The 23386-nt window shown below is 46.7% G+C and overlaps 2 protein-coding genes and 1 long non-coding RNA gene across 6 annotated transcripts in view; 2 read left to right on the top strand and 1 right to left on the bottom strand.

Annotated features, from left to right (window-relative positions):
- LOC132214212 (uncharacterized) overlaps positions 1-20034 on the top strand; it is a 377066-nt gene extending 357032 nt beyond the window's left edge. The window contains exon 2 of the long non-coding RNA XR_009448234.1: positions 16951-20034. This is a non-coding gene — a long non-coding RNA (uncharacterized LOC132214212). The remainder of the gene's footprint in view (positions 1-16950) is intronic.
- On the top strand, positions 7545-16251 carry AVPI1 (arginine vasopressin induced 1). 2 transcript variants are annotated; one of them, XM_059661002.1, is made up of 3 exons: positions 7545-7702; positions 14367-14663; positions 15667-16251. In XM_059661002.1, exons 2-3 carry the CDS (start codon positions 14377-14379, stop codon positions 15824-15826), a joined length of 447 nt encoding a protein of 148 aa, XP_059516985.1. In that variant the 5' UTR covers positions 7545-7702; positions 14367-14376; the 3' UTR covers positions 15827-16251. The 2 variants fall into 2 exon arrangements, with proteins under 2 accessions (XP_059516985.1, XP_059516984.1); XM_059661001.1 differs by lacking the exon at positions 7545-7702 and having other exon boundaries at positions 14344-14663.
- The window catches only part of PI4K2A (phosphatidylinositol 4-kinase type 2 alpha), a 31070-nt gene continuing 25125 nt past the window's right edge, over positions 17442-23386 (bottom strand). For 2 of the 3 annotated variants that reach the window (XM_059660998.1, XM_059660997.1), the window contains 4 exons: positions 22578-22677; positions 21693-21826; positions 21143-21202; positions 17442-19806 (listed from right to left, as the gene is read on the bottom strand). In XM_059660998.1, coding sequence (XP_059516981.1) covers positions 19645-19806; positions 21143-21202; positions 21693-21826; positions 22578-22677 — 456 coding nt within the window. In that variant the 3' untranslated portion in view covers positions 17442-19644. The remainder of the gene's footprint in view (positions 19807-21142; positions 21203-21692; positions 21827-22577; positions 22678-23386) is intronic. The other variant, XM_059660999.1, reaches the window with a different exon arrangement.

The raw sequence follows: 23386 nt of genomic DNA, 5'->3' as shown, positions 1-23386 counted from the left end.
CCTTGGTTGCAGGCTCCTCCCCAACCCAGGCCCTGATTGGGGCTCATGCAGGAGGAGGCAACCAATCAATGTGCTTCTCTCACATCAATGTTTCTCTCACATCAATGTTTCTCTCTGTCTTTCCCTCTCTCTTCCACTCTCCCTAAAAGGCAATGGAAAAATATCCTCCAGTGAGGATTAACAAAATAAAAATACAAAAAATAAAGTGGTCCCAATTTTGTAGGGATAGTCAGTGGTTAGGGGGCCAGACAAGAGGCCATGAGAGTGGGTGTGGTTGTTATGGCCTCAAGATCTGCACTTGGAGAGCCTGATGTTGTTTCCCTTTCTCATCTTGCTATGCAAGTGGCCCCAGAAAAGGGAAATGTGTTCCCTTTAATTCCCCAGCTCACCCTCAGCTGGAGCTTTAAAGCAGGAGGAGTAGACCCCAAGGGCTAGGCTGGAGCCAAGGGTCCCTATCAAACAATGCTCTGTGCTGGGTGTTTAACCTGCATCACCTTCTTAGCCCTTGCAACAACCTCGTGAGATAGGTAATTCATTATCTCCACTTGACAGTTGAGGAAAATGAGATTCAGACAGACTGAGCTAGGAACTAAATTTAGGTCTCCAGACCACTAGACAGCTGCCTTAGACTAATCCTGAGTCTGCTTTCACAGTGAACTTTCCCCCAAAGTTCAGTCTCACAACAGACTCTTTACCAGTCATTATCCACTCAAACCACACAGCAAAAGCAAATGTGGTCTCCCCTCCACCACCGCTTGGGTTTCCAAACTCCCATTACCACGGGGACCTTTTAAAGATGTGGCGAGTCGTGGAGATTTCCCCCAACTCTCGTTTTCTCTCTACTGACAGGAAACACCTCCTCCCCAACCTAGACAGGTAGAGTGGGACACTGCTGTCACAGTTCAGAGATCAAAGGTCACAGAAGCCACTAGAGACTTAATAGGAACTTGCCCTGACCCATCAGGAAGATGCCAAAATAGCCAGTATCATGGCATTCGGGGATCAAGAGAAGCAACAAGAATCTTCAATGGAGTTGAAATGCTTCGGAAGGCCTGTCCCTCCCATGGGGCCTTCTCCCCGCTCGCAGCCCCTGTGGGAGTAGTGGCTCTAGATCTAGATGGTATATTGATACTATAAGGCTCTGCCCTTACTCCTCCTCCACTGCTGACCCCAGCTGGGCCTATCAGATTCCTTCTTCTGGAATCTGATGGAATTCCTGAATGGAGCTAGTGTTGGGTAACCAAAGCCAGTGCACTAGGCAAATTTGTGAGGAGTAGAAATTCTGGGTAGACAGAGGAAGCTGGTCTGCAGAAAAGGGTCTGGGTTCTTCAGAGAAACAGAATAGGTAGGTAGGTAGGTAGGTAGGTAGGTAGGTAGGTAGACAGATGATAGATAGAATAGATTTATTACAAGAAATTGGCTCATGCATTTATGGAGGCTGAGAAGTCCCAAGATCTGTAGTTAGCAAGCTGGAGAGCCAGGGGAGTCAATGGTGTGTAGTTTAGCCCGAAGGCAGGAAAAAATAGCAATGTCCCATCTCAGTCAGGTAGGAGGCATTTCCTCTTACTCATGGGAGGATCAGCCTTTTTGTTTTATCCAGGTCTTCACCTGACTGGATGAGGCCCACCCACATTAGGGAAGGCAATTTGCTTTACTTGGTCTACCAATTCAGATGTTAAACTCATCCAAACACACACACGCACACACACACACACACACAGAATAATGTTTAACCATATGTATCTGGGCAAGCGCCCATGACCCAGCCAAGTTAACACACAAATTAACCACCACAGCCAATTATGCAGAGACTAGAGATGATGAGAGCTGCCTATGACTTATTCCATGTTATTCCGTTGGACTTCATTTCTGTGAACTCACTGTTGCTTTAGAGAAGCCCCCTCCCTCCACTTCACTTGAGCTAACTGAAACAGATTTCTGTTTCTTATAAGGGCATCATAATGAAGCAAGGAGGGTTTGGAGACTAACTACTAGGATCTGAATCCTAGTTTCACTTTTGTTGGTTTGTGTAATGGCTACAAATTCTTTGATTCCCCTTCCATCAAGAGGTCTGGTCCATGATTCCTTCTGTGGAGAATGGCACTGAGAAATCAATATTTGGGTGCTAAATGTGCTATGCCTTTTGTTTGTGTGTGTGTGTGTTTTTTAAATATATTTGTTGATTTTTCACAGAGAGAAAGGGAGAGGGATAGAGAGTTTGAAACATCGATGAGAGAGGAACATCGATCAGCTGCCTCCTGCACACCCCCTACTGGGGATGTGCCCACAACCAAGGTACATGCCCTTGACCGGAATCGAACCTGGGACCCTTGAGTCTGCAGGCTGATGCTCTATCCACTGAGCCAAACCGGTCAGGGCTGTGCTATGCCTTTTGGAGTGCCACTGCTTCTGGGCCCTCTCAGCAGACACAACTGGAAATTGTCATGTGTTCTTGTGTATACTTAGACATGAATACATTTGCACATACAAACATACATATATTTCTAGATTTATTTTTCTATCTACTGCTTACCTATATATTAAAAACCGTGAGTTTATACTTGCTATGAATTACATTATATTTCCCCAAAATTCCTATGTTGAAGCTCTAACTTCCAGAGTGTCTGTATTTGGGTTAAAAAATACAGAAGGATAAATGAGAGTGTCCACAGAGTGGAGCCCTGACCTGACAGGATTCGTGTCCTTATACCTCCAAGGTTAGTGCAGGGACACTCCAGGGGGTGCCAAGGGAAGCTGCTAGCCACGGTGTATTGCTGCTGCCACGTGCTATAGAACCCGGGTGCTGAAGAAGCTGCCCACGCTGCAGGAGCTGGCACCTGACGAGCCGCATGTGCTCCAGGAGTGGGCACTGGAGAAGCATGAAGGAGCCTGGTGAGAGCAGCACAGAACCAAAGGGAGACACTCCTCCCAGAGTGCTTTACCAGCTCCCTCTACCGTCAAAGCTGAGCAGGGCGCCAGCTGGAAAAGGAGAAATAGTGCCAGGACTGCTGCAGTGCAGGCAGTATCAAAGAGAGAATGGCACAGTCCACCCCTTTGGAGACTCAACTTCCATATGCAACCTTCTGTATACACTTAGACTTCCATACAACAATGAAACAACTCCACATCTCCACCTAATGAGTTACAGCTATCTTTCTTACAAGGAAAGAAGTTCTCACCCTCTCTCCAAAGTGAGGAGATACACAGTCCCAACACTCATTATTAAATACTTCTCAGATTGTCATAGTCCCATGGGTTATACTGTTACCTAAAAACAAAATTGAAACATGAACTTCCAACAACTTACATATAAAACGAAAACGGGAAGAGAGAGAGAGAAAAAAAAACGTTTAATATGTACAAAAATGCCATGTATACATAACAAACAGAGAAAAAAAATATGCAAAACTACCACAGTTCCTGTTTTATAATGGCCACAAAGCTGTTTTAGTAGTCACTAATGGTTTCCTACCTGCCTCATTTCTTCTACATTTATTAGTTGGCATTCCACTAACAGGAAGGCCTTTCTTGTCTCCTCTGTTTACTTATTTATTCATTTATTTATATTACTTTTGACTGAGGTATTCTTTTTTTTAAAAAAATACATTTTATTGACTTTTTACAGAGAAGAAGGGAGAGGGATAGAGAGTTAGAAACATCAATGAGAAACATCGATCAGCTGCCTACTACACACACCCCACTGAGGATGTGCCCACAACCAAGGCACATGCCCTTGATCGGAATCGAACCCGGGACCTTTCAGTCCTCAGCCCGGCGCTCTATCCACTGAGCCAAACCGGTTAGGCGATTTAGGTATTCTTAATTTACTCATTGGGTTGTAACATGTTATTGTCATATTTTATTTCGATGCTCTGCAGTTGACTAATGGGAGTCCTAATAAACTTTGACACATCTCTATCATTCTCTGCGTACTTCCCTACTTTCCAGCACAAAATGTTCTAGGAACTTCTTGAACTTCCTCAACCCCAGTGGGAGAGTCGATGATTTCTCCAAGGAGCCATGACTCCTTCTGTGGAGAATGGCACTGAGAAATCAATATCTGGGCGCTACATGGGCTAAGCCTTTTGGAGTGCCACTGCTTCTGGGTCCTCTCAGCAGACACAACTGGGACATGTGTATGTGTGTGTGTTCTTGTGTATACACAGACATGAAAACATTTGCACATACAAACATACTTATATTTCTAGCTAGATTTATTTTTATATCTACTGCTTACCTATATATTAAAAACCATGAGTTTATACTTGCTATGAATTGAATTATTTCCCCAAATTCATACGTTGAAGCTCTAACCTCCAGAGTGTCTGTATTTGGGTTAAGAAAGTAAGGATGAATGAGTGTCCACAGAGTGGAGCCCTGACAGGATTCGTGTCCTTATAAGACGAGACACCGGAGAGCTCTCTCTTTCTCTACCATGTGAGGACACAGTGAGCATGTGGCCATCTGCAAGCCAGGAAGAGGACGCTCACCAGACACCAAATGGGTTGGCACCTTGATCCTGGGTTTCCCGGCCTCCGCAACTGTGAGGAAATAAATGTTTGTTGCTAAGCCACACCGTCTGCGGTATTTTGTTATGGCAGCCCTGGCTGACTAATACGATACTGACCTTTAATTCTAATGTGCAGGAATGGTATTTTGTTTGCTTGCTTGTTATTTTTGTTTGTTTCCAGTGTTTCAATAATGTACCCTTTGCCGGCAGAACTCTGCTATTTTTGGCCTGTTCCGGTTGTAAGTTCAGAGAAGGGGGCTGTAAGTTGCTGTGTGTAATGTCCTAAGCAGAAGGGCACTTAAAAAAAAAAGTTTAGAATGACCAGGATCATTTATAAAAGACAAACACAGAGCTGACTCAAAAGTCACACTGTTGTTTTTCATCTGAGTGTGAAAGTTCCCTCTGTACTCCTCAGAAAAAGACCTTAACCCAGTGGTTCTCAACCTTCTGGCCCTTTAAATACAGTTCCTCATGTTGTGACCCAACCATAACATTATTTTCGTTGCTACTTCATAACTGTCATGTTGCTACTGTTATGAATCGTAATGTAAATATCTGATATGCAGGATGGTCTTAGGCGACCCCTGTGAAAGGGTCGTTCGACCGCTAAAGGGGTCGCGACCCACAGGTTGAGAACCGCTGCCTTAACCCAATTCCTGGTAAAACCAAGTCTTGGCTTGAAGTACTCCAGGGCTCTATCCCCAGAGGTGACCTTCTCTAAATAGGTCCCTGTCAGGGGTGGATCCCAGATCACCTTCTTCTCCGTGGCCCATACAACTGTGGAAGTGACCCATCTTCTCATCAGAAATACTGAATCATGAAGCTGCAACAAAAGAAATGGTTCCATTGTGTGGTAAGGGCATGGTCACATGCCTGCAAAAAATGTCTGGAGACATTCTCCACCCAGCCTTAGTCACATATGACCCAGAAGCCACAAGCTCCCAATACCCACGCTGGTATGCTCATCTGAGCTCATGACCTCAGAATTCCTAGGTTCTCTGAGCACCGATATGCCAAGAATGTGGCCGTTCTATTGCTTAGAATGGGCTACAGGAGTCCCTGGTTCAGAAGCCCAGCCTCCCAGTTTCCAGTCTACACAGTCCCCGCCTTAGCCAAGCAGTTGGCTGACAGGCTTCACAGCACTACTTTCTATTGGAGAACATTGCTGATTTCTTTGCTCTTTTCAATATTTTCCTGGGGCTTCAGGAAAAGCAAAGAGAAACCACGGTTCAAACCCTTTTAACTACAGCAAAGCACTTGCTGATGTTTTTGTGCAGGACAGAAAGCAGAAGCAGAGTCTGAGGGATGCGGAAGAACAGCTCCCAAATGTCCCTTCCACCTTGCAAACAGGGATCCACAGATCCTTTTGTGCAGGCTCTTACTCTCTCCCCCTCAGAGCTTCTACAGAAGAGAAATACAATGACTACGAAGGTCAGCTCTGTAGAGCAAAAGAAGTCAGGAAGCCCTAGCTGCCTATTCCTGACCATTTCTGAACCAGTGCACAAACAACCCCTCATCTTCCAAGGAAGTAAACAAACATTTATCAAGAGCCATCCTGGAAACGCTGCAGCTACTCCTGCCTCCTCCAACCAAGTTCCAACCAAAGTGATCTTCTAAGAACACAAACTTGTCGTGAGGATGAAATGAGCTAATGTTTGTAAAGTGCTGACTGGCATTATTTGCACATTTCAGTGCTATTAAATGTCTCTGAGATAAATACACATGCTATTCCCCTTGCAGTGGTTCTCAACCTTCCTAATGCCGCGACCCTTCAACACAGTTCCTCACCTTGTGGTGACCCCCAACCATAAAATTATTTTCGTTGCTACTTCATAACTGTAATGTTGCTACTGTTATGAATCGTAATGTAAACATCTGATATGCAGGATGTATTTTCATTGTTACAAATTGAACATAATTAAAGCATAGTGATTAATCACAAAAACAATATGTAATTATATATGTGTTTTCCGATGGTCTTAGGCCACCCCTGTGAAAGGGTCGTTCGACCCCCAAAGGGGTCGCGACCCACAGGTTGAGAACCGCTGCCTTAGAGGCTCTTCAGAAGAAGAAACGGAAATTTCACTGCCTGCCTCTGCCTTCTGCTTCCTCACCCTCTCCCTTGCTAGCCTTACTCCAGGCCTCAGTTCAAGTCGGAAATTCCTTAGTCAAGCTGCCTGCTGACCTTAGCACATGCTATTCTCTCTTCCTTAAAAACTTTTCCCAGTCCCTCTTCATGTGACCAACTTCATATCTCAACTTACATGTTACTTCTGCCTTGCAGGACCTCCCAAAGAGAGCTTAGGTTCCTCCATTTTACCCTCTCATTCCCACAATTTTATCACAATTGTAATAACAACAAAATGGTTTACGATTTTTAATACCTGCCTTTCTTAACTAAACTGTAAATTACCCCAGGAGAGGGGCTTATAGGTGTGTCTAGTTCACTGCCTATCAAGAAACTCGGGCAGGGTGGACCCTTGTGGACCACGGTCGAATGAATAAAACCTTTTAAAATACTGTCTCATTTTGGTAACTGGCCCAAGTTTGCACAGCCAATCCAAGATTCGTATCAAGACATTTTGGCTTTGAAGCCCACGGTCTGACCACCGCACTTACTGTCCATTCCTGTCCCTCAAAGCTGGAACCAGAACTTGAGTACTGGGGAGGCGAGCATAAGAGCTGCAGGTCTATGCTGAGGGCCGCACGCTGCAAGAACAGGCGCCGTGCACACAGGCCTTGGGCCCAGGGGAGGGGGCACCTATCACGTGTACACTGCAGGGCCCGCCGCTGCCGCAACCCGGGCAGGAATGCGGCCCCGCCCCGGTCCCGAGCCAGCAAAACCGCGTTCTCCCGGGGACTGACGTCAATGAAAGCGGGGCACCTCCCAGCGAGACGCAAGGGAGGCCGGGGGCCAAGGGAAGGGACCTGGGCGGGCACGCCCCTCGCTGTTGCTCCGTCTCTGATTGGACCCGGGAACCTTCGCACTTAGGTTTCGAGGCCGGCGGAGGGAAGGGGGAGGAGCCAGAACACGCCCCTCACCCCTCTGTGGCTGCTGATTGGCCCGCGGAGTCGCCGCGTTCGGTTTTGGAAGGCTCGCTTTGGAGCCCAGCAAGGCTCGCCTGAGGATTGGCTGTTCCAGGAGCGCCTTGGGCCGCGGTTGTGACCGAGGTGGCCGGCCACGGCAGGCAGGTACGTAGGTCTGCGACCCGGCTCTCGGTGGGAGCGGGCGGGAGGGCGAGCCGTGAGAACTGGGGTGCCGCCGGACCTGAACCCCAGGTACACCTAGGGCCCGTTGTGCGCAGCGCCACGTCTAAATCGCGGGGACCGACCTGTGCTGGGGTTGTCGCCATGTGATATCGGCCAGGATACCCCTCCCAAGCTCTTGTCCTGTTGGCGGGTGCCTCCTGGTCCTAGTGAGCACCTTCGCGGCAGAAGCCCGGAGCTGCGCCCGCCCTTTCGGAAGGCGGCAGGGGTTGGGGTCGGCGCATCTTCGCTTGCCCCATCCCGATTTGAGGTCTGTCGACGCCGCCCTGCAGCTTGGTGAGTAATCACGCTAATTCCCCACGGGCCATGGAGTGCCGATGGCACCGAGGCTGGCTGGGGAGCCCTGACTTTCGATCCCTCCGCCTTTCGAAACCGGTAGAAGCAGATAGCAGGCTCCGGGAGGGTTCAGAGCCTCCAGGGTCTTTCCTCTGAAGACCTTGGCACGCTCTGGTGGGAACAAAAATAACTCGATGAGAGCGAGCGCTGGGGTCAGACCTCTTGGGTTCATATCCTGCTTAGCACGTACTGCCTGTGACTTAACCTTCCTGAGCTTAGCTTTCTCATCTGTAAAATGGGTGTAACCCCTCAGAAGGGTGTCATGAGGATTAAAGAGATTACCCTTCCAACAGTGCTGGTTTGGACTTGTCTTGGAGCAAGGTGCCTCACCAGCAGCGATGATTGAAAGTCTGCAAATTACTCCATTCTCCCTTCACCCTCTTCTCCCAAGAGTGAAGGCCCCTTTGAGGGAGTTTCATGATAGTGGTGATGAGGAAAGTGGGTGGTTAAAAAGCCCTTTCCTTTATACCATTCATTCATAACTACTGGGATGGGTACTTTCAGCATACTTTATCTCCCTTAGCCCCTTAAGGGTTACTTACTCTCACCATTTTGACAATGAACTAACTAAAGCAGGGGAAAACTGAGGCTTGCTGAGGTCATCCAGGTATCAGTGGCTCAGCCAGAATTCAGGTTCTTGAACTCTTGAAAAGTTATTCCTAGATCTAGTAGGTTTTTTCCAGGCCATATCTGAGATTTGGTCTGGGGAAGGGTCCAGTTCCTTTCTCAAACCTTTTGGGAAAGAGATTTGGAGACCAACGTGTGTCCATCTCTCTCAGGCATGCCTCCCTGAGACTAGGCCCTTCCGTGTGGGGGGCCCACACGGCCGTTTGGACTGGGCCTCCCACTTGAGGAGCCACAGATTTTGGCTGCTGTCCAGTGGCATGTCTGTCCAAGAAAGCAGGCCAGGGCCACAGTGTTGACTTGGGCCTTGGGCCAGAGCCTCTAGTTCTTTTTCTAAGAGACCCTTGGCCTCCGATTGCAGATTATTACCACCAACAGGGTTATCTGGAGGGGGGAGCAGGTGGGGAGCCAGTTGCTGCCTAATTCACACAACTGTGTTCTGCCTCTCATGGTTATTTTCCACGACCCTGAGACCACGATAAGCATAGATAAGTGTCTAAACTGAGCTTCATACATTACAAAGACTGCTCACTTGTGCATCATATTTATAAATTGCAAATCATTACATGGTGAGTCACTTTTTAAATATATTTCTTTGTTGGATCTCTATAGTTCCTTTATTGCGTGTTTCAAAACAAATTGAACTTTGTCATGTTCAACATTTGGTATTTACTTGGGGGTTCATTTTTAACCTAGTTTGTGTCAAACTGAAGTATTTTACAATTAGTCTTTACTCATTTGCTCACAGATCCATGCTTATCTTTTTTATGTCAGCTCTGAAAGATTCATTTGTAATTTTTTAATAGCCCTGTGGTTTCATTTTCCAGATTAAAAAGTACCATTGTTCAAATATATACTGACTTTCCCGGATGCAGGTCTTGTCCAGGAAATGAGGGGGAAAGTAACTATTGGACACATTGAACGAGACAGGAAGTTTCTTCTGATAACAAAAGTGCTGTGATTCAGTTTTCCCCAAGTTTACGGTCTAATCCTACTTGATATCCACCAATTTTTATTCTCAGCCTCACTCTGCTGTCTGAATCTCAGGGTGAGAGGCAGAGCCAAAAGTGAGGGTCCTCAAAATCTGGATGTCCCCCCGCCCCCACCCCGCCCTTCACAGGTTCATAGAAGGTATGGTGAGGCTAGGCCCAGGCTCTCCCAGATGGTTTCTCATTGGTGCATTTGTAACTCACTGTAACTGAGCAGCTGGAGGGAGGGCCTTGGAGCCCTGGCAGAGGTGGCTGGGACTATCTGGGAAGTCAGGCTCCAAGCCATTTCCTCCCTGAGGCAGCTGCTGCTATTCGATCCCGTTGCCAGTCTCTCAAGAAGAGGGCGAGATTGTCTGAGTTTGTGAGGGGACATGCCCCAGAAGTCTGCCCCAGGCTTGGCTATAGCCAGCCTACGTCATTAGAGTGCTTTAGAGCAGTGAGTTCTGTCTTCTACCAGACCCTAACCCCATAGCTCACAGCAGCAAAACAGTGTCTGACCTCCAGGGAAGATTGAGAAGGGGAGCTACTGGTTGGGGAGTCTTCTGATACCTAATTAGCCAGACCTGTCCACACATGTTGCTAGTAGGCCCTGGCAGGCAAGCAAACCATCTCTTCTTTGTTCAAATCTAGACTCTCAGCACTGGCACAGGCCTTCAGAGACCATCAGCATCAACCCGTTCTCACAGATGAAAGAGGGAAGCAGGCCCACAGAATCCCTGAGGCCTCTCAGCCACTGAGGCAGAACTGGGGCTCAGACCAGTCCTCTGGCTGGGTTATAGTTCCAGATCTCTTCTGTGGAAGCTGGGGGTCTTCCTCTTCAGAGTGCCACGAGTTCAAAGCTGAGGCAGCCTGACACCCAGGGAACGGCCCTGATGTTATTGAAAAGATTAAAATAAATTCCATACTCCCCCCCCCCCCCCACAACGTGGGATATTCCGTGTTCTTTCCCTGCTACTGGTGGGGTTCCCCCTTTGTGCATTAGCACTCCTCACAGACTAATGGGAAGAAATGTGCTTTGAGCTGCTTGGCTGGGAAGACACCTCCGTTGCTTAAAAGCTTGGGCTGCAGTCAGACTAGGCTCTGGCCTTGGCTGAGTCCCTGCTTTATATCTGTGTCTCAGCTTCCCTTTGCTTCTCTGTGAACTGGGGTGAGTCTAACAGTGCCTGGTCCCTAGAATTGTTTTAAGGATGAAATGATATTATGCGTATTACCTGATAAATGCTCCATAGTTAGCTTGACTTCTCTTTACCAGCCTGTGTTACTTGGTGACTGTTTCCTGATCACAGTATACAGTATTTATATCATCTATCTCTGGGAGTTTAATTCCCACATATATTTACTGGATTCCCATAATAGTGCCTAAGCAGAGGCAGGTTTTAAGATTATTTTCCAGAAAGCAAGTACAATTTTTATGAATTTATTTGAAAGTCTTTTGCAGGTTTATTTTCATTATTAAATCTTTTTTTAAATATATTTTATTGATTTTTTACAGAGAGGAAGGGAGAGAGATAGAGAGTTAGAAACATCGATGAGAGAGAAACATCGATCAGCTGCCTCCTGCACATCTCCCACTGGGGATGTGCCCGCAACCCAGGTACATGCCCTTGACCTGAATCGAACCTGGGACCTTTCAGTCCGCAGGCCGACGCTCTATCCACTGAGCCAAACCGGTTTTGGCTAAAAAATATTTTTTATTGATTTCAGAAAGGGAGAGACAGATAGAGACATTGATGATGAGAGAGAATCATTGATTGGCTGCCTCCTGTAAGCCCCTCACGGGTGATCAAGCCCACACCCCAGGCATGTGCCCTTGACTGGAATTGAACCTGGGACCCTTCAGTCCACTTAGCCAAACCAGCTAGGGCTCATTATTAAATCTTTTGAAAAAAGAGAGTGGGGACTGGCTGGTGTGGTTCAGTGGTTGAGTGTTGACCTATGAATCAGGAGGTCATCGTTTGATTCCTTGTCAGGGCATATGCCCTGGATAGCGAGCTTGATCCCCAGCATGGGGTGTGTAGGAGGCAACTGATGATGTTTCTATCTCTCGCTCCCTCTCCCCTCCTCTCTGAAATAAATAAATATATATATATATACACACACACACACACACACACACACACACACACATATTTTTTTTACAGAGAGGAAGGGAGAGGGATAGAGAGTTAGAAACATCAATGAGAGAGAAACATCGATCAGCTGCCTCCTGCACACCCCCTACTGGGGATGTGCCCGCAACCAAGGTACATGCCCTTGACTGGAATCGAACCAGGGAACCAAACCAGTCAGGGCTAAAATATATATTTTTATTGCCCTAACCGGTTTGGCTCAGTGGATAGAGCATTGGCCTGCGGACTGAAGGGTCCCAGGTTCAATTCCAGTCAAGGGCATGTACCTTGGTTGCGGGCACATCCCCAGTAGGGGGTGTGCAGGAGGCAGCTGATCGATGTTTCTCATCGATGTTTCTAACTCTCTATCCCTCTCCCTTCCTCTCTGTAAAAAATCAAAATATATTAATATATATATATATATATATATATATATATATATATATATATATATATATATACATACACACACACATATATATATATTTTTAAAGAGTAGGTTCTTATGATAGAAGGCCTAGAAACTAGGACAGTGGAGTGTAAAAATTACTGGAATCAGGAGGTGGCTATTGAGGTGAGGATGAGGGAAGGCCAGGGTAAGGAAGGGACAGTCATTATCTGGGAAGTCTGAATGGGATGAAGACATGGCTCAAATTCTCTGGAGAACAAAAGGCAGATGAGAGTAAGGATTATTTTTGCAAGTGAGCTGAGGATAGGAAACCAGTAGTGCTTTTACTTATGATTCTATTTGTTTGCTTTTTTTCTTTTTTTTTTTTTTTTACAGTGAGCATGTACATTTTATCTACCTCCTTTTCAAGCTGGTTGCTGGTTGACAGCTATGTCTGTAGCTAGCTGTGGAATGAGGTCTGACTTAGTAACCAGGCCTTCCCTATTGGGCCCAGGGCTGTGAGGGGCAGAGGGAACAAGGCAGGCTTTTAGCTGGCTCAGGCTCGACTGCTTGGAGGAAAGAATTCTTACCACATCACTCTTCTGACCCAACACAAAAGTCAAGGAAGCCAAAAAGAGGGGCATTTGCATTTATTTAGCTCTTATTGGTTACCTGGTACCATACTAGACTCATTTACACCAATCCTGAGAAGTGGTTTTGGCTCCATTTGACAGTTAAGCAAACAGGCTCAGAGAAGTTGATTAACTTGCGTAAGGTCACAGCTAAGCAAGTGGCAGAGTTGGGATTCAAACCCAGTTCTGCATAATGCCAAAGTCTTTGGTCTTCCTTGTCTCTTGTTTTCCAATGCCATGGATTTTTCAGGTTGTACCAGAAACAAGGATAAGGTGGGTGAGCTTCTTATGCCTTTATTTATTCAATGTGAACTATCTAGAACTGAGGAAGATGATTTAATTTTCATTTCCTGGATATGGTGGGAGGACATTGACATGAGTGTAACTTTTATCGATTTTCTTATAAGTTTCAGCCTCTGCCCTGACAGAGTATTCGACCCTGTAATGTCTTCTCCTGCCCCTTTCTCTCAGTGGTCCTTTGGACGGTAGATCTGATTGGTCTATTTCATTCTGTTTGCTAAATTATATAGGGTGGGGCAAAAGTAGGTTTACAGTTGTGAGTACGAGAAACAGAGTTTATCCTTGTATTATTAATTATTGTATTATTTTCCATATGAACAGCTGTAAGCCTACCTTTGCCTCACCCTGTATGGACTTGGTTCATCCCGAGAGTTTTGAAGATAGGAGGTGGGATAACTCTTGTCAATTTTATGGATGGAAAAGCAGAATAGAACATTGAGCACTGTTCTTAATGCTTTGTGTGCCTTCATTCGGTCCTCACAGCAACCTAAGAAGTAGGTATTAGTTAGCACAGCTGATACATTTACACAGGAAGGAGCTGTGAGTGGAGGTCACCAGCCAGTAAGTGGTGGAGGCAGCCAGAAGTGGGAATCCAACACAGGCAACCCAGCTCCACAGCCCCTCTATTTCTGTACTGTAGAGCCTGGGCCTCACCATCAGAAATCTGCATTCTCTTTCTCAGTCTCGTCTGTGAAGTGAGGGGTGAAAGTACTTACCTCAAGGGGCTGCTGTGTTCACATGTCAGTGACGCCAGGTGACTATGGCTCTCAGTGTATCTCACACACTGACTCACCACACTTCAGCTGCTGCTGCTGCTGGTGTTATTAGGACCTGGGTATCCTGGGGTCTGCCTGGACTTTAGAGCCAGACAGACCTGGTTCTCCTGGCTCTGCACCTACATGGGGCTTTGTGACTGTGGGGAAGTCATTTAACCTCTGAGTCACACTCCTTCGTCTGTAAAGTGGGGATAAACAACTCTTACTTCAGAGGTGTCTCTGACTCTTAAATTTCCACGTCAGACACATAGCACTTTATAATAAAGTTTGGCTGTCATTATTAACAGTATTTGCCCTGGGAAATCAAAGTGATTTTAAGACTCACCTTACCTTGGCTCCTGAAGAACAGAAACACCAGAAGTCCTTGCATTAGTCAGGAGCCCCAGGTTTGGGGAGGGCCTGCTGAGCTGCTGACCTCCATGCTTTCCTTCCTCAGAGCACCCAGGATGGGCACCCCAGCCTCTGTGGTGAGCGAGCCGCTCCCTTGGCAGGCCCCCACTGAGGCCCGGGGCCGCAAGCAGGCCTCGGCCAACATCTTCCAGGATGCGGAGCTGCTGCAGATCCAGAGTCTGTTTCAGCGCAGCGGGGACCAGCTGGCGGAGGAACGGGCACAGATCATCTGGGAGTGTGCAGGGGACCACCGTGTGGCAGAGGCCTTGAGGAGGCTGCGCAGAAAGAGGCCTCCGAGGCAGAAATCCCTGGGCCACTCGCTACATCACTGCAGCCGGCTCAGGTAGGTTCCTGGGAGTGAGGGCTGAGGGAGGGAGAACACTAATGATGCTCGTTCACCATTTCCTGGCTGTGAGGCCTGGAGCTACTGACCCAGCCTCATGCAAAGTGCCTACCACTGGGGCTGTGGTAAGGTCTACACAGTGCCTACCACATGGTTGGCACTTAAAAGGTTGCTGTTACTATTGGAGTCATATATGACCATGTGAATTCCCATGGGAAGGGATGCCAGGATCCTATCAGTGCCACCTTATTTCACAGTGATTGTTAACCATATAGGAGGGACTAGTGTTTGGAAGGGGGAAAAAATACAATTTATCCATTAAAGAACAGGTAACATTCAAAAGTCAGCCTGATGAATAATCTTGGCTCTGGAATTAGAGAATATAGCATAGGAAAGTACTCTAGAGGCAACAAAGGTTAACAGTTGTTGAGAAACTTTATCCCAAACTTTCCCTAGTCATCCAGCTCTTTGCTTAGATCACTGCCAGCCCAGGAACAGGGGTCCTCACCTTCTCCCCCCCCCCCCCCCCCCCGCCCCGATCGAGCTGAACCACATGGCCTAACCAACTGCTATGGGCACACTCTGGGCTCCATTCCTCCACCGTCTTCTGTGGAGCCCACAGTCAGAACATTAGACCTGAACAGGCCTTCTGAGATCATCAGGTCCATATCAACTCCAACTGATTAGTAATCGCTACTTAATACACCTTAGTAAGGATACTTGGTTCCTCCAGTCTCATATGACTGATTAACAGTATCTGTCTTGAGTACAGGATGAGGAAGTTGGAGAAACGTTGAATGCTGCACACCCTGATCTAGTCCTACTCTCTATAGAAATCTGAAAGTTTTGCCTCGTCATGTAGCTCTCAGCAGGCAGAGACGAGACCAGAGCCCTGGTCTCATTTGTCCCAGTGTGTTTTATTAGTTCACATGACCAAAATCTCTTTAGTCCTCATTCTGTCCTTCCTATTGATGTTGGCCTATCCCACACTTGTTCCCTGCAGAATCCCAGAGCCCCGCGATCCACTGGATGACCCACAGAGCAGTGCCACAGAGATGGCTTCCAGCGATCAGTATCTGAACACTAGGAGGACAAGTGCCAGGATCCGCCGGAATTGGAGGAAGTCAGGCCCCACAAGCTACCTCCATCAGATCAGACACTGATCCAGGGAAGGGGCTGGGAATGGCACTATCTTCCCCAGGAATCATAGGGACTTTGGCCCAAGGGCCCGGGAAGGTGGAGGAGGAAGAGACTGGAGGCAGATAGCCCCACGTGCTGCTGCTGTTCAATTCGGAAGAGGATGGAGATACCCACGGAGCTCTAATTGTGGGACCCACTCCTCACCAGGAGCAGCAACAGTGACCGTTCTTGCCTTGACCCTTCCCCACCTAACACTATACTTGGGCTGCATGACATTCCCCTGGGAGTTAAGCAACAGGCACTCAGACCAAGCATCTCACCACTCCTGCTACTAACCCTCCTGTATTCTGACCCATGGTCCAGCAGCCTGTCCTATACCCCTGTCCCTGTCAGGCCACACAAGTAAACTGTGGTTTAAGTGGCAAAATAAAAACATTTGCACCAAGAACTGTGTGTGTCTTGATACTCCAGAGCTGGGGGGTGAGGGGTTGGGCTCATTGCAGGGAAGGTTGTGTGTTCCCAGGAAGAAGAAAATAGGGCTGCCTCCTTTGCTTTCTCACCACCATCCGTCGAGCCCCTATGCCCAGCTTCCTTTTCCAGAGGCTGTCAGGTGGGGAGGTGGAAGCAGCTCTGTGGGCAGTCCTGAGCCACAGGAGAGGACAGGGTTTTTGGCCCCTGGCCAGCTCTAGAGAGAAAGCTATTACAGTCAGCTCTACAGAGTGGGCAGTGAGCCTGCAGTCACAGTAATGGGTGCCAGTTCCTCAGCTGGCTTCTTCAACCCCATGGGCCAACCATCCTGAGATGGGTCAACAGCTGAACCAATCATTCTTGAGCTCCTCCATTTTCCAAGGTCCGCATAGCCTGAAAACCCTTAAGGTGATCCTCAGAAGAAGTATGCCATGTCATTCCCATTCAGCTCCTCACCCACCCGTCCTATCTGTGGTTCTCAACTTGTGGGTCGCGACCCCTTTGGCGGTCGAACGACCCTTTCACAGGGGTCGCCTAAGACCATCCTGCGTATCAGATATTTACATTATGATTCATAACAGTGGCAACATTACAGTTATGAAGTAGCAACGAAAATAATTTTATGGTTGAGTCACAACATGAGGAACTGTATTTAAAGGGCCAGAAGGTTGAGAACCAGTGCTAGATTATCCATCACTTTGAAGAAGACAGGGCTCAAAGTGCTCCAAGCACATGCAGAGCAGGGCTACCCTCTTGCAGCCAAGAAGAGAAGCCGGTCCATATTCCTTCCAAACCTTTGTGACTAGATGAGCTGGGAACTTTTTAATTTGTAGAACTAGTCAGTGCAAATACTGTACTATCCCTCATAGGGGAATATCCCATAACAAAACATTAATATTTCTGCAACGAATATTCACACTTAGGGATTCATCATGGTTACAAATAGCTTCCATGTAGATTCAGGTCAGTTTTGGTGTCAAATTTAAGTTATGAAAAATTTTTGGTTTTCAGAGCACTAGAGACTGGAAATGAGGGTCTGGATTTCCCCCACTGGAGGGAAATAGACTCAGGAGCCATGTCTTAGCAACTCACGGAAACTCGGGGTTCTCTGTACTTAAAATTTCATTCTACATTGTCTTCCTTCCACCAAAGAAAACTAGACAAAAAAGGTCAGAATTGGACTTGTTATTCATACATTTGCATTGATTTAAATACATTACATACAATTCTACAGTGCATTAGAACAGTAAGAGGCAGGAGGACTACAGCCCAGCCTCTACTCCCTGACACCGGGGGACAGGGCCTATGGCTGGCAGAGGGCTGGGCCATTCCATGAGTGCCACCCAGAAGCCTGCCCTGGCACTCTGGACCCCTGGCTCTCGCAAAGTCCACATTCAAGGCAACCTGAGTACAGGTTTCAAAGAGAGCAGAGAGGCCAGGAAAGGATGCCCCTCCCACTCTCTCACCTGCCAGGACTGGGACCAGGCCCCTCTTACATTAGACCCAGTTTCCTTCCCACAGAGCTGGTCTGGATGAGGGCAATGTGCAGATCTGCTTGGTTGGGGAGAGCAAGTAGGTTCCTCATTAGAATCCTCAGGCTCTCTTGATGCCCACCTTTACCACACGTTTATACAAAGATGTCTGTGGAGAGCTAAACACACCTGGGCCCCCTTCCAGCTTCTGGGAGCCCTACTACTCCTGCAGTCTGAGGGCAGACATTCTCAAAAACATGGTCCCCAAGGCTAGTGTCCAGGTTGGCTGACTGGGATTGTGAAGGGAGCTGTGCCTTTGTCCATGGGGCATGCACACCCAGCTCCCAGAGACTCTTCCCGTCAGCTGGATGGAAGCCCAAGATAAGCTGGCTCCGGGGGCTGGAATGGAAGGGCAGCCTGGCCCAGCTTATGAGATGCTGCACATCTCCCCTCTGTCTCCTGGAGGGCAGGGGATGGGCAAGCCAAGGGCACAAGACCTAGTCCTCGCTCCCTTTCTTTGGTTGTTTTTCAAACCTTCACGATAGTTTATTTCACAGCTGATTGACCAATCGCAGGGTTCCAGAAACTTGGGAGTCCAGTAGCATACGGCTGCTCCTGAGCTACAGATGGCACCCTCTTTTCTCCCTTGTGGGGGCCACTCTTTGCTTTGGTGTAGAAAGGGCTTGGGCACCTGGCAAGGGGATAGCTGAGGGGAGAGACATGGAAGCAGGAAGTGCACTGAGCTGGACTGGCACTGGGGAACAGTTTGAAGGCCTCTCTCCTTTGGGCCCACTTTTCTCAAGAAGCCATGGAAAAACTGGCCTGGAACAAAGTGAGGGAGCAAAGCGCAGCTACCAATTAGCAGAACACAAGGCCTGTTACCTCAACCAAGCAGCAGTGGTAGCATAAAGAGAACCTGATATCCCGTCCTCTTATGAGCTGAGACCCACTCCAGAATCCAAACTGAACCCCTTAGTCAGAATTGAGAAAAGAAACGTCTAAAATAATGGGAACTAATGAGAGGACTGGGAGTTTATCACCTATGGCTAGGGCCAAGGACTCAGGAAGCAAGACGGGGATAAGTTTGCCCATAGACCAATTACAGTTCCCAGCATACACTCAGGCTACATGGATCACTTGTACATGCCGGGGAGTCCACGTCCTCCCTCCTGCCTTTACCTGAGTGATAGGCAGGTTGCAGGCCTGCACTTGAGAGGTTGGATCCCTAGCAGAGCAGAGAGCAGAGCTGATCTATAGGATCATATACAGAGCTGCTAGGAGGTCTAGAGCAAAAGTACCCCCGCCATGCAAATTGCATTTGGAGGCTTTTAGTCAGCCTACTGCACTGGTGGGAGGAAAAAGAGAAGACTTGGCAAAATCTCAAAGGAAAGGTACCGCTTCTGTCTGCCCCAGGAATGCGAGTAACCCAGCTGCCTTGGTCCATTAGAGTGAGGCATCTGAATGTCTGGGTCCATGCAAATCTAGGTCTGGATTCAGGGTTTCTGAATGAATCTGGGATTCTGCCTGGGTTTAGCTAATAATTTAAATTTTTGTTGTTTGTTTGTTTCTGATGCAGAATATAATGAGGAATTGCAACAGCGCCCAGGTCTCACCAGGAAAGGGGATTTCCCAGCCTGCCCTCAGGAGGTGCTGGAAGGCAGATGCTCCTTCCATGGAGCTCCAGCCTTCCTCAGCACTCAGGGGAGCCCACCCGCACTCGCTGTTGCTCTGTTTGTGCTTCTCCCTGTGCTTGGGAAAGCCCTGAGGGGGATGGTGAGCAGAGAGGGAGGGCTCTCACGGGCACTGCTTTCTACTGGCTTCTCAGGCTTTTCCTGCAACCCGCTCCCCAAGTTTCCTCCTAGCCCAAGTCTCAGACAACGTACTCTTGTCTGCCTCTTGGGCTACCACCACGAAAAGAAGGGTTTCCGACTCTGAAAGCTCTGTGTGTAGGATTCACTAGCAGACCGCTGGTGGGAATGAGCTGTCTCAACAATCACAGGTGGCATCTGGACCAGGTGCAGGGGACTCTTGTTGTCTTTCAAGGCCTGAGTCAGATTTAGGATCTGCAGTGGGAAAATGAGATAAATTAAGGAAAGGCATAGGCATCCAGGCGTGCCTCTAAAGGGAGACTGGCAGACAGAATGCTCCTATAAATCAATAAAAAAAAAAAAATAAACAACATGCTAATGGAAAACTGTACAAATAATCTATTTATAAGAGTAGGACTGTAAGTGGGCAATATATAGAAAATGGAAAGTTCTCTAGTCATTTTAAAAATGAAGATTACAAAATATATCTCCTATATTTTGCCCTTCCAGTTGAAAAAGATACAGAAAAAGAAAGTGACTCAGAGTTGGGGAGGGTTCAGACACATGGCTGTAGGGCTGGATGGTGGGACAGCCTTTCAAAAAGGCCAGTGGACAATAGAAATTTAAACGTAAACAGGCCCTCTGACTCAGCACTTCCATTTTTAGGACTCAGAAAACAATTGTGGACATGCACAAAACAGTTTAAACCAATACAGTGCAGTATTGTTTATAAAGTGAAAATTATATAAATGCCCAAGACTATGGGATCAGTTAATAATTTAAGGGATAAGAAACAAACAATTTCCTGGCCGGTGTAGCTCAGTGGTTGAGTGTCGACCTATGAACCAGGTTACAGTTTGATTCCTGGTCAGGACATATGCCTGGGTTGCAGTCTTGGTCCCCAGTGTGGGGCGTGCAGGAGGCAGCCAATCCATGATTTTTTCTCATCATTGATGTTTATATCTCTCCTCTCCCTTTCTCTCTGAAATCAATAAAAATCTATTAAAAAAATAATGCCCTTGGGGATTCTTAGCTCTCTTTGAAGGTGAAGCGGAAAGAGAAGAAATAATGATAACAGAAATTATAACCAGAGCCAATATCTGAGTGCTTACCATGTGCCAGGCATAGTTTTTACTAAATATTTAATATGCATTATCTTGTGTAATCCTCTAGCCAACTCTGCAAAGTATTATTCCTGTTCATTTTATAAACAAGGAAGTAGAGGCTCTTGTCCAAAGCCATGTAAGCGGTAAAACAGACTAACTCTAGACCTAGCTCTTAATCACCATAGTATATGGTCTGCCTTGAGCAACTACTGGTGGACCAGGATCACTGGGTAAATTTACCAATGAACTATCCAGCAAGTAGCACAGAAGTAAGCACACAATAAGCACATCACTAACCACCAGGTACCCTGGAAGAGGTGGGAGACTGGGAAGGGCTACCTTTCTCTCATGTGTAAATGCAGAGTCACAAATATGTATGACAGACTGAAAAGAGTATAAAATACAGTCTTTACATATTTACTCAACATGAGCATATAACCCTCCCAGAGAGATCACAGGGTTGACACCAGATGTCCCAGGCTCACCTGTCCCCGCATGACAGCAATCTGCTTATGGAACTGGCCCCTGTCGAAACCAGGATCTTTCTGCAAAAGAAGGGCAGAAGGAGGTGGAACCTGAATGAATTACTCAGAAGAACCCATTTTCCTACCCAATTGGAAACTTGCTAGTAAAGAAAACCTACAGCAAGGCTTGTGAGGTTTAGTGAAGTTAACTACCACCCCAAGAACTCCCTGTTTCACAGTTGGGGAAACAGAGAACAAGTAAATATCCTGTCCTGCGTCTCATTAACTCTAAAGAACTCGAGGCTCCAGGGCTCCATTTGAAGATGAGAACTCTGCAGATACACTGAACCCACAGGACACACCCCGGTATGGTTCATCACAGCTGCCAAATTTTTTCCTACTAATCCAAATTAGATCCTGCTATCCCTTGTGGGAATCTTGCTCTTCACTGGCTAACAGAAGTCAGAAGGGTGCTAGCCATGCTCTCTTGGCTTGTAGTAGGACCAATTAGAAAAACCTTTAAGAATTTCTTCTTCTATATGGTTATAAGGCTGACATTTCCAGGGCTAACCTTGAAGAGTTCATATAGGTCCTCCTCCAAGTCCTTGATGAAGTTAGGGTCAGATATCTTTGGAAGAATCAGATCTTTGATCTCCTGAGAGAATGGGACTTTTGCCTGGGGCAACCAGGCCCAATAAAAAGGATCTGAAAAGAAGAAAGATCAAAAACAAATTTGGTATTGAAAAAAAATCCCTGCCCATCTATGTCCTCCATCCACCCTCTTCCTTGATATACAACAGAAAAATTACAAGAGCTGTGAACCCTAAAGGTTACATAGTAGGTGAAAGAACTAGCATTCAAACCCAGGTCTGCCTAATCCCAGAGCTTGTGTTCTTTCCCAGGTATTACTAGTACATGACCTTCCAAGATGCAAGCCTGTGTAGAATCAATGACTTGCCTCTGAGACACTGAGATACTCCTGAAAAGACTAGTGCTGCAAAGGGGCTAATGACCCCCTACCTGTCTCTCTTCCTTTTTCTAAAAGTTTCTCAGTTATAACAGGGCAGGAAGAGCTGGCTTCCGGGATGTAACAAGGAAGACAGAGCACTGAAAGCTTATATTTAAACACAAAGAGAATATATTTTTGCTTTTTTTTTTGTTTCTTTAATAGAACACATTTTTTAAAAGATAGTTCTCAGAAAGAATGAGAAAATACACAGCAAAGAGAAAACTCAACTCTATGCTTCTAATGGGAATAATATAGTAAAAATTATAATAGTAGCTTATATTATGGAGTCATTGCCATGTGCCAACCATTGCACTAAAGTGCATGAGCTGCATTATTTCATTAATTTTTAAGATAATCCTACAATATACGTATTATCTACCTTGCACAGGCAAGAAACTGTGACCTAGCAAAAGATGAGCCAGATCACACAGTAGTCTTGAGACTTACATGCCCTCCAGGAGTCAGGATGCTTCAGGGGGAAAGCCAGCCCATTGTCAATGGCAGCCACCTTGATAACAGGCTCCTTCACCACCACCCAGTCTGTGTCCTAAACAGCAAGGAAAGACTAAATACTGAGGGTCCCGTGTGCCTCAGGCCCTTTTAAGTAGTAGCAAGGCATCCCCTCTCATCCTGCTCAGGCACCAATCCTTAGTCAACCTCTGAATTAGTTCCCACATTGTTTTCTGAACTTAGCACATTTATGACATCTCTGAGTTGGCTTGTTCAAGGTTCTCAGAGTCCCTTTCTCACCTTAGAAAAGGTGCACTTCCCCAGGAGTTCCAACAGTCATTGGTAATAAAGGAAATGACAATAAGAAAAGATAACTATAAGCCAGTGATGGTGAACCTATGACACACGTGTCAGAGGTGACACACGAACTCATTTTTTTGGTTGATTTTTCTTTGTTAAATGGCATTTAAATATATAAAATAAATACCAAAAATATAAGTCTTTGTTTTACTATGGTTGCAAATATCAAAAAATTTCTATATGTGACACAGCACCAGAGTTAAGTTAGGGTTTTTCAAAATGCTGACACGCCGAGCTCAAAAGGTTCGCCATCACTGCTATAAGCCATTCCCTCCTAGGGAAAGGCAATGAGATTCCTGAGGGTATGAAAACAAGAAAAACAAATAAATATTGGTTTGTTAAAGTCCTTCTGTGTGGACCTTGACTCAGATGCCACTTCACTGGTGGTGACCATATTTTTCCAGTGAGATAACGACCATGGAAGATAACAGCTGCTCTTGCACAAG

The sequence above is a fragment of the Myotis daubentonii genome, chromosome 13, assembly GCF_963259705.1.
Source record: "Myotis daubentonii chromosome 13, mMyoDau2.1, whole genome shotgun sequence".
Taxonomy (NCBI): Eukaryota; Metazoa; Chordata; class Mammalia; order Chiroptera; family Vespertilionidae; genus Myotis; species Myotis daubentonii.
This window is presented reverse-complemented; position numbering and strand designations above follow the sequence as displayed.

What these genes read in the sequence shown, in the direction of transcription:
- AVPI1 (XM_059661001.1), top strand. Translation starts at nt 14,350, where the DNA reads ATGCTTTCCTTCCTCAGAGCACCCAGGATGGGCACCCCAGCCTCTGTG. An exon ending in CATCACTGCAGCCGGCTCAG is followed by an intron (nt 14,664 to 15,666) that starts GTAGGTTCCTGG and finishes TGTTCCCTGCAG; the next exon opens with AATCCCAGAGCCCCGCGATC.